At 41.9% G+C, this 12,503-nt stretch overlaps 1 protein-coding gene across 1 annotated transcript; it reads right to left on the reverse strand.

Moving 5' to 3' along the window:
- Positions 1 to 10,375: 10,375 nt before the first annotated feature.
- Positions 10,376 to 12,498, reverse strand: LOC115366619 (microsomal glutathione S-transferase 2-like). The gene is made up of 5 exons (XM_030062156.1): positions 12,445 to 12,498; positions 12,027 to 12,174; positions 11,362 to 11,461; positions 10,922 to 11,074; positions 10,376 to 10,751 (listed from the first exon to the last, which is right to left on the reverse strand). The coding sequence occupies exons 2-5, from the start codon at positions 12,085 to 12,087 to the stop codon at positions 10,643 to 10,645; spliced, it is 423 nt and encodes a 140-aa protein (XP_029918016.1). The 5' UTR covers positions 12,088 to 12,174; positions 12,445 to 12,498; the 3' UTR covers positions 10,376 to 10,642.
- Positions 12,499 to 12,503: the final 5 nt, after the last annotated feature.

The raw sequence follows: 12,503 nt of genomic DNA on the forward strand, positions 1-12,503 counted from the left end.
AAAGATATTATTCAATGAAATTATTACTTTATGTTGTTTTAATCAAGTTGAAGTCCTCCTATCCGAGGACAACTGGTTTTGTAGGCCATGGGCCCACATATAATCTAATTTTTATTAATTTGTATTAATATAAATTAATACAAATTAAAAATAAACCTTTAAAAGAACCTTACAAATGTGCAAAGGACCCCCTGATTATGCCCTTGATTCTTTTTATTCATTAAAATGTTGTAAATTTCCAGCAGAAATAGCATTTTTCTCAGTGGGACGTGATTTATCCAAATTCTCAAGAATCAGTGCATTACTTTAAGGAGATTATATCACAAGCAACACTGTCACTCATGATGTGAACTTTCAAGAAGATCACTTCTGTTTCTTGACACACCTGCCTGTCATTGGCTACATGACACACACACAGTGGTATTTAGGGTTTCTGTAATTTTGATTTCTGTGTTCTTTTTGTACTATGAGTGTATTTGGATGCTGGATATTTCTACAGTGCAGGTATGACTTTTACTTTAGCAGAAGATCAAAGTATGTCTTTCATCACTGGCCATGAAACTCACATTCATCTGTGTCTATAAACATTTACCTTTCAGGATAAAATTCTAAGCAATTTCAATTTGACTACAGAATTCCCAAATGTCCCTGAATGTCTCAGTGGTCACTAGCACAGCTGCCACTACATCCCAGCCTTTGCCTCAAACACCAAAGCAAGTCCCTAGCAATCACCCCAAACACCGTAGCAACCCCACAGCAACCATCCAGAACAGCATAGCAACTGTCTAGCAACACCTTAGCAACCATTAGGAACACAATAGCAACTGCCTAGCAACCACCAAGAACACCATAGCAACTGTCTAGCAACACCCCAGCAACCATTGGGAACACCATAGCAACCGCCTAGCAATGCCCTAGCAACCACAAAGAACACCATAGCAACCGCCTAGTAAGGCCCTAGCAACCACAAACAACACCACAGCAACTGCCTAGCAGCACCTTATAAACCATCAGGAACACCATAGCAACTGCCTAGCAATGTCTTAGACACCAATAGGTACACCATAGCAACCGCCTTGCAACACCTTCGCAACCATCAGGAACTCCGTAGGAACCGCTTTGCAATCACCCAGAATATCATAGCAACTATCTACACGATAGCAGCTGCCCACAGACATCATAGTGGCCACTGAAAGGATGATAAAAACTGCCTGGAAAATACCTGGCCCACAGTAACTGCCTTCAAGCCCTCTAACAAAACTACACAACCTACAAACGGCATAGGGCTGGCGGTTTACCACATGGCCACATGGTCAGCAACGGTGGCAAGCACATTTAAAGTTTCTTCAGATACTTAAGCTAAGTCTAGTTTAATTTTTAAAATAGCTTAATTTGTATAATTTTAATATGAATACAAAGGCTTCACTATAGTAGGTTGTCTTTGTTATTTATCTGATGTATAAGAGATGTGGATTAAACGGCTCAACCAAACTCTAGTTACACTAAGTTTAAGTCTAAACTCATATAGTAGATATTTATTGATTGTCAAATAAATTACCCGACATGCAACTTTTAGCAACCAAGCTTAATTTCATCCACTAAGCCTATAGATGACATTTATAGGAAACGCCACTGCTCAGTCTACGAAATTTCCAGTAGATTACTAAGAGAGTGATTGGTCTGTTCTGATCAAAACAATATTTTGTAAAGTGCCTGCATTTTTACATCCAGTTGGTATTATGCTTTTTTTTTTTTTAAGAAGTCTCAGTTTTTCAATAGTAAAATTGAGCCTTGTTAAATAGTTTCACTACTAAAAAGCTATTTGATTCAGAAAACAGCGATGATACAACCACACTACTGAGAAATGCCATTTAAGTTAAACTAGTAACGTCGCTACTTGTAACTCTGATGCAGGCTAAGTCAGAGACTTTGTTCTGATTAAATAATAATAATAATAATAATAATAATAATTAAAAACTTTATTAAGTAACTGATTTTTCCTACACCCGGTTGGTATTATTATGCTGTTTTTTGAAGAATGCTTACTTTTCACTGTTGCTACACTTAAAATTTCAAATAAGTGTGAAGCCATGTTCATATCATCTATTGTATTGCTAATGACGTATGTGGCATAAATATCAAGATATAAGATTTTGTCCATATCGTAACAGAAACAGAACTGTGGTTGAGGCAGTAACTGGTCAAGCAGTAGCTCAACAACTACTGAAATAAAGTATTTTAAGTCAGTGGTTCTCTGTGTCAGGGGACCCCTCTGTTTGTTTGTTTTTGTTTTCTGAGAACCACTGCTGTAGAGTAATGTCTTCATGGAAAGTATTCAAGGTAAAAATGAATGAACTCCAGCCAAGGAGAAACTCTAAAGTGACAGTTTGGATCAGGGAAGGAGTTAAAAACCAGACATGGTTGATGTATTACACTCACCTGGACCAGCAAACACTGCTATATGGGTAAGAATCTGAACTTTTCTTTTCAGTTTACATCCACAGCTTTTATTATGGCGTTTACTCTGCAACAACTTTCAGTCCTGTTGTAATGAAGCTCAAGAGACCATATGTCACAATATTTCAAAAGAATGGAGTAAATAGATTTCAGTGAGCATATTAATGGCTGGGTAAGGAATAGATATGGGGATTTTGAGTAAGTAAGTAGTTGAGGACTCTATTAGATAGAAAATGAGGGCTCAGGTATTTGTTTTAAAAATGCAAAAGAGAAGAAATGTTCATGATTTTTAGACTTTCCTTTATTTATAGCACAATAAAAGTCATGCTTGCTTTTCTATCTTTTACATGGCAAGAAAAGATAACATTTTGCTGTTTAACAATTAAACAACAGCCCACATAAACAAAAATAACCAAACTAGCACCGCTGTGCCACCATATGCATATTAGCAACAAGGAGAGGTGAGCTCAGCAGAAGGCTGTAATGCCACCCTGTGGATTCAGGTGGAACTACCAGATTTAGGTGGGGGATTGAAATAAACATCACACAAAAAGGAAGGAAATTTGTGTTTGGTAGATTATTTCTTTATTGTAACAATGCTTCTTGGCAATAAACCTTATACCGTTGGAAAGCCTGTTTATTTCCCTTTTAAATGGTGCCACATTTGTAAGGAACATGCATGTGGGTTCCTTATTTGATGATTGATTTCGGTGCTATTGTAATGCTACAGACACTAATTTTTATTTGGATTGTGTAATATGTCATGATGTTGTGACACTGTTTTGTAATGAAAGCTTTTGCATTGGTATTTTATTTGTTTAATTTAAAGATACATTTTCAACACATACATAACCATTACCTACAATGACCAGGCGTGCCAGTTTGTTTTGTCTGGATTGTCCCGGTTTCAAACTGGGTGGCCTGGGTCCTACCAAATAATTTTCCCAGTGATTCACGATTTATACTTGCAATTTAAACCAACCACATTATTATGTGTGCATGTTCGGTATGTAACATAAATACAGACCCCAAATAAAACGTTTTTGTGGGTTTTGGGAGACCAACCAGTTTGAGGTCTGCTGGGACGCTGTCCGTGGTGCTGAAAGCTGTTTGGTAGGTGACCTGGGAGCTGAAATGAATTGTCCCCCTTCACGATGAAAACACCTCTGATGCGTGCATTAGCGCATACACTTACACGTGCGTGTGGGTGAGCTTACGGTGCACATAAAGGTGCCGGTTTGTGTGTGTGTGTGTGTGTGTGTGTGTTGGTGTGTGTGTCGACTTTGTCATGCTTGATCAATCTGGGCACTGTGCACTTGAAAAACCAACCAAACATACACACACACGCACACACACACACACACACACACACACACACACACACACACACACACACACACACACACACACACACACACGATTGCAACTGAACTTTTATCAAGTAAAGTTATTCCTTCACAAACTCATGGGGTTATCAACTAAATGTTGAAATCTCTCAACTGTTTTCTGTTGCTGATATTGAGCACATCTTACTAGCTACGGAAGGTGTGTTTTCTCCAGCCTTCAACTGACACACACACACACACACACACACACACACACACACACACACACGAAACTTTACATGACAAAACTGGGCTAAATTGACGGACAGTCGCAAAATAATGAGTTACCTTGTTGAAGTCAAAGTCAGTGAACTCTTGCAAAAATCTGTTGAGAAATCTGTTGTCGGCTCCTCGTCTGTCTGCCTCCAACAAAACTACAACACATCAATGCAGAAAGAACGCAAAATGAAGCCCCGTCAGCAAAAACGAACGATTGTCTCTATTGATGAAACGCATTGGAAATGTCCGCAGCTGTGTTAAGGTAGCGCGTGTCACGTGACTCCATGTCACAATAGCATAGGCGATGACGTAGCGTGCATGTCTCGATGACGTAGGCAACAGAGTGTTTATAACTTCGTGCTGCACAGGCTTTGACTGAGAGTCTGTGTTGAAACTATCACAGGCTCCTCAACCCACACACACACCCAACCAAACCCAACTCATCCAGGATGGCGAAACCGACAAAGGCAAACCCCAACCACAAAGCCCAACCTGGGCCTCCCGAGGACCGCAGCCCCCGGCACACAGTCATCGGGAGAGCCCATCTTAAACCTCAGGGGAACAACCACCCTGAGGGACACACAGCCACAAGGACGGCTGCCAAAAAGCAGACGTCCCTGGCTCGGACCGCCCAACCCGGTCCCAACAAAAAGCCTGCTGAACCAATGGGCCACATTGTCGTGCTCATTGATTCAAACGGCAAATACCTCCAGGAGACTCGGCTTTTTCCCGGTTACACGGTGAAGAAGCTGTGGTGTCCCCACATAAGATCAGCCTGGGACACACTGTCTGATCCCAGCCTTGGCTCACCAACTCACATCCTCATTCACACAGGCACAGATGACCTGGTGAAATGGAAGGATGGAGTTGCACCATACTTCAGAGGTCTCATGTCCAAGGCCCATCAAAAATTCCCTGCCTCTAAGATTGTGGTGTCCACTCTGTTACCAAGAACGGATGTGGACTCACAGGTCATTGAGAAGGTGAATCTGACCATCATGGCAGGTGGCAAAAAATTGCCAAATGTACATGTGGTCAGTCATCCCTCTCTGACCAAAGAGCACCTCTTCGACAACATGCACCTTCACAGGAACGCTATTCCAGTGTTCGCAAAGGCGCTTAAAAACGCCACACTGGATAGAAGTTTTGTGAAGAAGATTGCTCCGGAAGAAAAGCAGAGCCAGGCTGCAGAGAAAAAGACCTCTCAGCAGGACCGCTCTTGCAAGGAGAGTCAGCCTGAAGTGAAAAAAAATCACTCAGCAGGACAATCCCTGGAAGAAGCGTCAGGTTGCAGAGGCAAGCACCTCTCAGCAGGACAGTTCTTGCAAGGAGAGTCAGCCTGAGGTGAAAAAAATCACTCAGCAGGTCAATCCCTGGAAGAAGCGTCAGGTTGCAGAGGCAAGCACCTCTCAGCAGGACAGTTCTTGCAAGGAGAGTCAGCATGAGGTGAAAAAAAATCACTCAGCAGGACAATCCCTGGAAGAAGAGTCAGGCTGCAGAGACAGACATCGCTCAGCAGGACAACAAGAGCGAGGCTGCAGTGGAAACCTGTGCTCAGCAGGACAATCTGTGCACCAACAGCCAAGCTGTGGAGGAAAAAACTGAAGAACTCCAGCTTGCGCTCAAGAGAACTCTGGATCTTGCAGATCAGCAGGCCGCCAAGATCAAGGCTTGTGAGGCAGAGATGGAGGCACTTCGTCAGGTAGTGAGTGAGCTCAAAGAAGCAATCCTCACGCAAAAGGCCACGGAGACCAGCGATGCACCCACTTCAAACGAAACCATCTCCAACCTGCAGCTTCAGATCACGGAGAAGGACCTGAGTGAGAGACGTGCTGTCCTCCAAGTCAAAGAGCTGGAGGATGCCCTGGAGCAGGAGAGACACAAGGTCCAGAGTATTGAGGACCAGCTCCAGGCTGTCCAACAGGTCCAGGTGGAGAGTGAGATGAGCCAGCTGCAGACCAACCTTGTCCAGATCCAGGAGGAGAAGACCTCCCTCCTCAAGGCCTCAGAAGACTTCAACCAGGCCATGGACAAGAAACAGCAAGAGTGGGCAGAGAAAGAAGCCAGAATGTTGGAGAAGATCACCGAGCTGGAGAAGATCACCGTGCTGGAGAAGAAGAAACGTCCCAGTGCCCCAAAAAGGTTCTGGAGGTGGATGACCCGACCCTTCAGAGCCTGCTTCACCTCTCATGACCATGACAAGGAGGAGAAGAAGAACAAGAAGATGGACGAGTCCAACAACTAATGGACTCACATCTGGGCTCACACACACACACACACACACACACACACCACTGCATCAATTTCCAACCCCACTACCCCTAACACCATCACTTTTCCCCACCCTTTTCCCTGCACACACACACACACACACACACACACACACACACACACACACCACTGCATCAATTTCCAACCCCACTACCCCTAACACCATCACTTTTCCCTACCCTTTTCCCTACTTAATTAAAAAAAAAAAAAAAAAAAAAAAAAATTCAATACTGCCTATCAATTCTGTACAACTGGAAGCTCCACAACATTCAACTCTCAGTAACTGTATGGTTCAACTTAAATGCTGTTAAAGAACCAACATTTTTATTTATTTATTTATTTTGTTGAAACAGTGTGTTCATTTTTTTTTTTTTTTTTTTTTTTGAGAAACTGGTGTATACATACACTGCAGACAGGCTCCATCTATTTTTTGTTCTTCACAATTCCTACTTGTTGCCAGTAGAGGTCACCAACTACTAAGTATATCTTAAATTCTGTGATGATGTGCACAGTATTATGGTTTGTATAGTTTGTTTCCTGAATCAAATAGCTTTTTAGTAGCGAAACTGTTGTACTAATCAAATAGCGCGGTAGCGTCCACAGAAGCTACATTTTCACAGGCTTTTCTCAACCTTAAACGCAGCGGAACTTTTGCTGCTGTTTGACCTCTAACCGGGAGCAGCGGACCTGTATGTGCAGCCGACAGACAGCCTTCTTTGTGACGTCATAATACCTGTCCGGACATGCGCTTGTCGCCGACACGCGGTCTTCTTTGTGATGTCACATACCTGTGCTAAGTGTCTGCTGCAGCGGGAAACGAGCACGCAGGTGATGAAGATGACAGAGGAGGAGGAAGATGACGATGTTGTAAGACATCTCTCTCTCTCTCTCTCTCTCTCTCTCTCTCTCTCTCTCTCTCTCTCTCTCTCACACACACACACACACACACACACACACACACACATCACATCATTTTTTGCCAAGCTGTTACTGTTGGGAGCAGGTTTCTTCTTTTGCTCCTGTGGTTTGAACCAACTTATTGAGTTTTAAAGTCATTTACACTTTGTCCTCCAAATGGGCTCGAATTTTAGTAGACATGCAAACACAGGTGTGCACACATACATACAAACACAAACACACACACACACACACACACACACACACACACACACACACACACACACTAACATATATACACACTTCTCCCACATTAGTATATCCACACCACCTGCTTTTTGGTATTATGTGAGGCATGTTGTGTGTTTTTGTTACCATGGTTTGTAGCAGTAAAAGCAGAGAGAGCTCGGTTTCATAAACTATTGAACTGGACATTTTTTTGACTGACAGTTTTATTGATCACTAAGATAGCAATGACTTGGAGTGAAGTTCGTTCAATGTTGAAAATAAAAAAATAAATAAATAAATAAATAAAAGAAAGAAAGCTTTGATGTAGTTAAGCTACATGTTGTCACTGTATTGTAGCTTAGCTTGCTACATTCCTCTGGTGGGGAGCTTCAGTGTAGTGAAGCTTCATTTAATGTACAGTAACTCACTACATTTTACAAGTAGCTTGCCCAACACTGATAAAATGTGACATGCGATATTGGCAGACATAAAATTAGATAACCAACATTTGAACACCTCTATTACTGTGACAAAAAGAAAACCTGAGCGTTATAGGCAGCAGGAAAGGAAACTTCATGGCACAGCAGTTAGATTGGATTGGATTACAGTACATTGTAGTACAGGTGGACCTAATGAGGTGGCCACTGAGTGTACATGGCCTAAATGTAACCCAGCGATGTTGTTTCCTATTAACCCCTATGACTAAATCTATAGGTAACTATAGATGTCAAAATGGCAACTTTAGATGATGATGGTCATTAATAATTTGATTAATAATTTAATAATTAAAATACCTGAACAGTAACTTTAAGTATCTTTCTTTTATTTCTATTTATTTCTTTCTTTTATTTTGCACTACATCCATGCACAAAAATATGAAAAACGTGTGGAGAAGAATTGCTGTGTCAATTTTCAAAATGATCTGCCTTTTGTGTTTTTTCACAATTCCAGTTTGCAGTCAGAATTTGGACGCAATACACACTAATGGCGGAACTTTCGGAGAGGTAGCTAGAAATTAAGTTCCCTCTCACTGACACAGAGATACACACGCGGTTCTGTATCTCTCCTTTTCTGTCTCAAGGGCCACTAGCACTGCAGCCAATGCATCCCAGCATTGACCCCAAACACCAATGTAAGTCCATAGCAATGACCCCAAACACCCTAGCAACCCCATAGCAACCACCCTAACTACCATAGCATCCACCTAGCAACACCTTAGCAACCACCCAAAACACCATAGAAATCATCAGGAACACCATAACAACACCCTAGCAACCACCCGGAACACCATAGCAACTGCCTAGCAACGCCCTAGCAACCACAAAGAACACCATAGCAACTGCCTAGCAGCACCTTAGCAACCATCAAGAGCACCATAGCAACCACCTAGGACATCATAGCTACACCTTAGTAATGCCTTGGCAACCATCAGGAACACCATAGCAACCACCTAGCAATGCCTTAGCAACCATTATGAACACTAAAGCAACCTCCTAGCAACCACCCAGGACGCCATAGCAACACTTTAGCAACCATCAGGAACACCATAGCAACTGCTTAGAAACCACCCAGAACATCATAGCAACTAACTAGCAATGCCTTGGCAACCGTCAGTAACGGTGGCAAGCACATTTAAAGTTTCTTCAGAATCTTTAGCAAAGTCTAGTTTGATTTGTAAGTTCACTGGTTGCAAAGCATCTGTGATGCTGCAGGGCCACCTGCTGCTAAGGCTAACTACTAGCTGCTACAACTGCCTCTATCGTTTAAAATCAATTGTATAGCACATTTTGAACATTAAAATGAAATGTAATGTGTGTTACACGAGAGAAAAAAAGGTAGCAAAATATTTATACATTTATTTAAAAAACACAAAACAAGGTGTAAAATCAGTAGCAAGTGGCAGGAACGTAATAAAATGTAGAAAAATGCCAATACTTTTAAGTTATCACTACTTGCAGCTACTATTAGCCTACTATTGCCCCTACTTCCATATACTGCTACACTATAGTATGTGACATTGGGTCAGTGTTGACAGGAGATATCACACTGACACTCATTTGGTGAGCACAAAACTATTAGCCTAATTGGTTCTGAATGCTCACATGTGACTTCTCGTTTTATGGCCTCCAAATTCATCTCTGAGCGTTTTCAGGAGACACCAATTAGCCTACTCTCCATTTTCTCCACCGACAGATCAAGTGAGGACTCACTGAGGCTGAGGTATGTGAAGTGTCATACCTTGCCATGTCCGAATGACGCCCATGGTTTAAGGGGAAAGCTTCACTCAGGTATGGCGAAACAAGAGACTAATGAAAGTTTATTTATTTATTCATTCATTCATTCATTTAATCATTTACTGGTAGGCCCCAGTATCCTCTTTGCCTCATGAATTGTGGAGGTGTGTAGCAAAGGCAGTAAACATAGCATGGAATCCACCGTTGTGATACTGTCAAAATCTAAATGATCAGTTATATTTACACTACTTTCAAGTTGTAGAAACGAAATGTCATCCGACTCCTCTGACTATGAGTGAAATGCAGCCACAACAAATATGCACAAAAAAACCCACTAACATTGTAGGTGCATACAGAGATGACACAAGACTAAAAGATTTGGTGAGGTTCATCAAATTTTTGGTGTGTTTCTGAATTAGACAGCAGACATGGATGTTAATTCAAAAAGACTTTGGGTCATCCATGTTCCATTGTGTAATACTAGTGTCACACTAGGCTGATTACTCAACATAGTCTATGTATTCTGATGTGTTAACAGGAAGAACTGGCTCAAATGGTCTACCGGGGACACATGGATAATTTAGTGTCTGTTATTGCCAATGAAACAGTCTAACAAAAGCCTCATATTTGTTACTTTGAAAGATACATTTGTCAATCACATTTACATTGGAAAACACGTTCAAAATTAAGTATAACTTTACACAAAAGTCCAAAAACAAAACAAAACAAAACAACAACAAAAAAAATTGATCTAATTTTATGACTTAAGCTTGAAAAACTTTTGGTTTTCTAATTCAGTGCATATACAGCACGTTTACAGTTGAGCAGTCATTGTGCATTTGTGATTGCAGCTGTACAGCAAGTGTGTTTTGAGAAAACCTCCCATTCTGCAGGTATGCTGTATGTACTTGGTTATAGGTGTGTGTGCATAGCTTGATGAACCGGCTATCTTCAGACGTGGACGTCAAAGTACTTGAGAAGTATCCCACGCAGTATCCCAATGAAACTCAGTAGAGATAGAAAGAACACGACAGCCAAATTGAGGTAAAAACCAGGTATCCTGTGAACCAGAAAGCACCTTATCAAATTTTCTTGTGGTAGTAAGGTCTTATCCTAAACATGTGTCATTGCATTCTACCATACTGCAAACCACACTGTGTCTTTAACCTTTTTGGTTCAAAGAGTTCTGCAAACTCAGAAATGCCAAAACAACAGGACAAGTAAAATGACCTTTTCTTGGCAGACTTGACATATCCATTGAAATACATTTGCCGAGCGACCATGTACACCAGTCCTGCTCCAGCTGCTGTCACTTCACTGAAGAACGTCCCCGAGGTCCAGAGCAGCACCATGAAGACAGGGTAGAACTCCACACAGTTCTGACTGGAAACACAGGCCACAGCGCACACACACACACACACACACACACACACACACACACACACACACACAGACACACACACACAGTCAACCAGGATGTTAGAGTATCTTCATTTAGATTCAACTATTCTGAAGCCAAAGCTATCAAGTCAAATGTCTGCCACTTTTGCCTCAGGTTTGCAGCAGGTCCATTATTACAATCTCCTCCATTGTCACCAGCTGTATACAGCCTGGCAGACCAACACATCAGTCCACCACCAAATGTCTCTTTTGGGGTCATGCTGTCTTACTGTGCTCGGAAAGTTCTCTCAAACTCTGGCGGTCCAGTGACGATGGGCGGCATGATCTTATGGGCGATTCTGGATTTTCCGACTTGCCTGGCCAGGTAGCCTGAGAGGGGACAATGGCTTAGTAGTGACACCTTCTCATAAGAACGACTCAAAAACTCCATTCACAGTATTTGTGCAGTAGAACCATGTTTTCAGCCCTTCATAACTAAGATGGATAAACATTTTGGAACAACATTCATGAACAACAGAACATTCTTGCAACATTCCTTGTAGAGAGGACAATAATAGTAAAATCAAACAATTCCTCTCACAGAAGCCTGGTAGTCTGTAGACCCTACTATCGGACAAACTGCTAGAACAGGAGACTGAACTGTACTGTGTATTTTGTTTGCATTTTCTATAAACATTCTTTGCTCATTGGATCTCTGTATACGATGGTGAGATTTTAACAGCAGTGAAACCACCTGATTAAGGATTAATTAAAAAAAAGGGACAAAAGGTATGTCAGCTGTTGCCACACTGTACAACCTCTGCCCCATGTTGGCACGACTCACCCAAAAAACCACCTCCCACACAGATAAGTCAACATGAGGCAAAGAGCAACTTGGTAAATAAGAAGTCTCCCTTCCTTTGCACTTGTAGTATGTAACACCTGAGGAGCTTACCCATTTGCAGGGCAGACAGAAGGGTCACTGCAGCCAGCAGAAGAGGGGACTCGGTTGCCATTGCAATGCTGAAAATACAGGATCTATTTCCTTCCTTGCTGTTTGTTCAAACTAGGATTTACGTAACAACTGGAATGCCGTGTGTGTCCTGAGGGAAATTAGGTGAGGCACAGCCCATCAACAAGCAAAGTCATGTCATATTACCCAAGCACGCCCACAGCAGGAGGAACAGTTTAGTTACTAAATAAACCAGAGAAAGACTGCACATCGCTTAATTTTAAGATTATGAAGTAGAGACCGGATGAGAGCTGCTTTCCTGTCTTCTGCCCCATTAAACTCATCAACTATCCAGGTATGCATCTTAATTCATGTTTTACATTTTTACACAGTCAACATTTAGCAAACAGTTGTGTTGCACCTCAAGAATTCTTGCTCCTCTGCTTCACCATCCTCCTCTCCATCTTCATCTCCCACCTA

Source organism: Myripristis murdjan, chromosome 10 (genome assembly GCF_902150065.1).
Source record: "Myripristis murdjan chromosome 10, fMyrMur1.1, whole genome shotgun sequence".
NCBI lineage: Eukaryota > Metazoa > Chordata > Actinopteri > Holocentriformes > Holocentridae > Myripristis > Myripristis murdjan.

Excerpts from the sequence above, each read along its gene's own strand:
- LOC115366619 (XM_030062156.1), bottom strand. The coding sequence starts at position 12,087 with ATGGCAACCGAGTCCCCTCTTCTGCTGGCTGCAGTGACCCTTCTGTCT. Across the intron at positions 11,462-12,026 it reads TCTGTCTGCCCTGCAAATGG|GCTACCTGGCCAGGCAAGTC; the intron begins GTAAGCTCCTCA and ends GTCCCCTCTCAG. Across the intron at positions 10,752-10,921 it reads GTCAAGTCTGCCAAGAAAAG|GATACCTGGTTTTTACCTCA; the intron begins GTCATTTTACTT and ends TCTGGTTCACAG.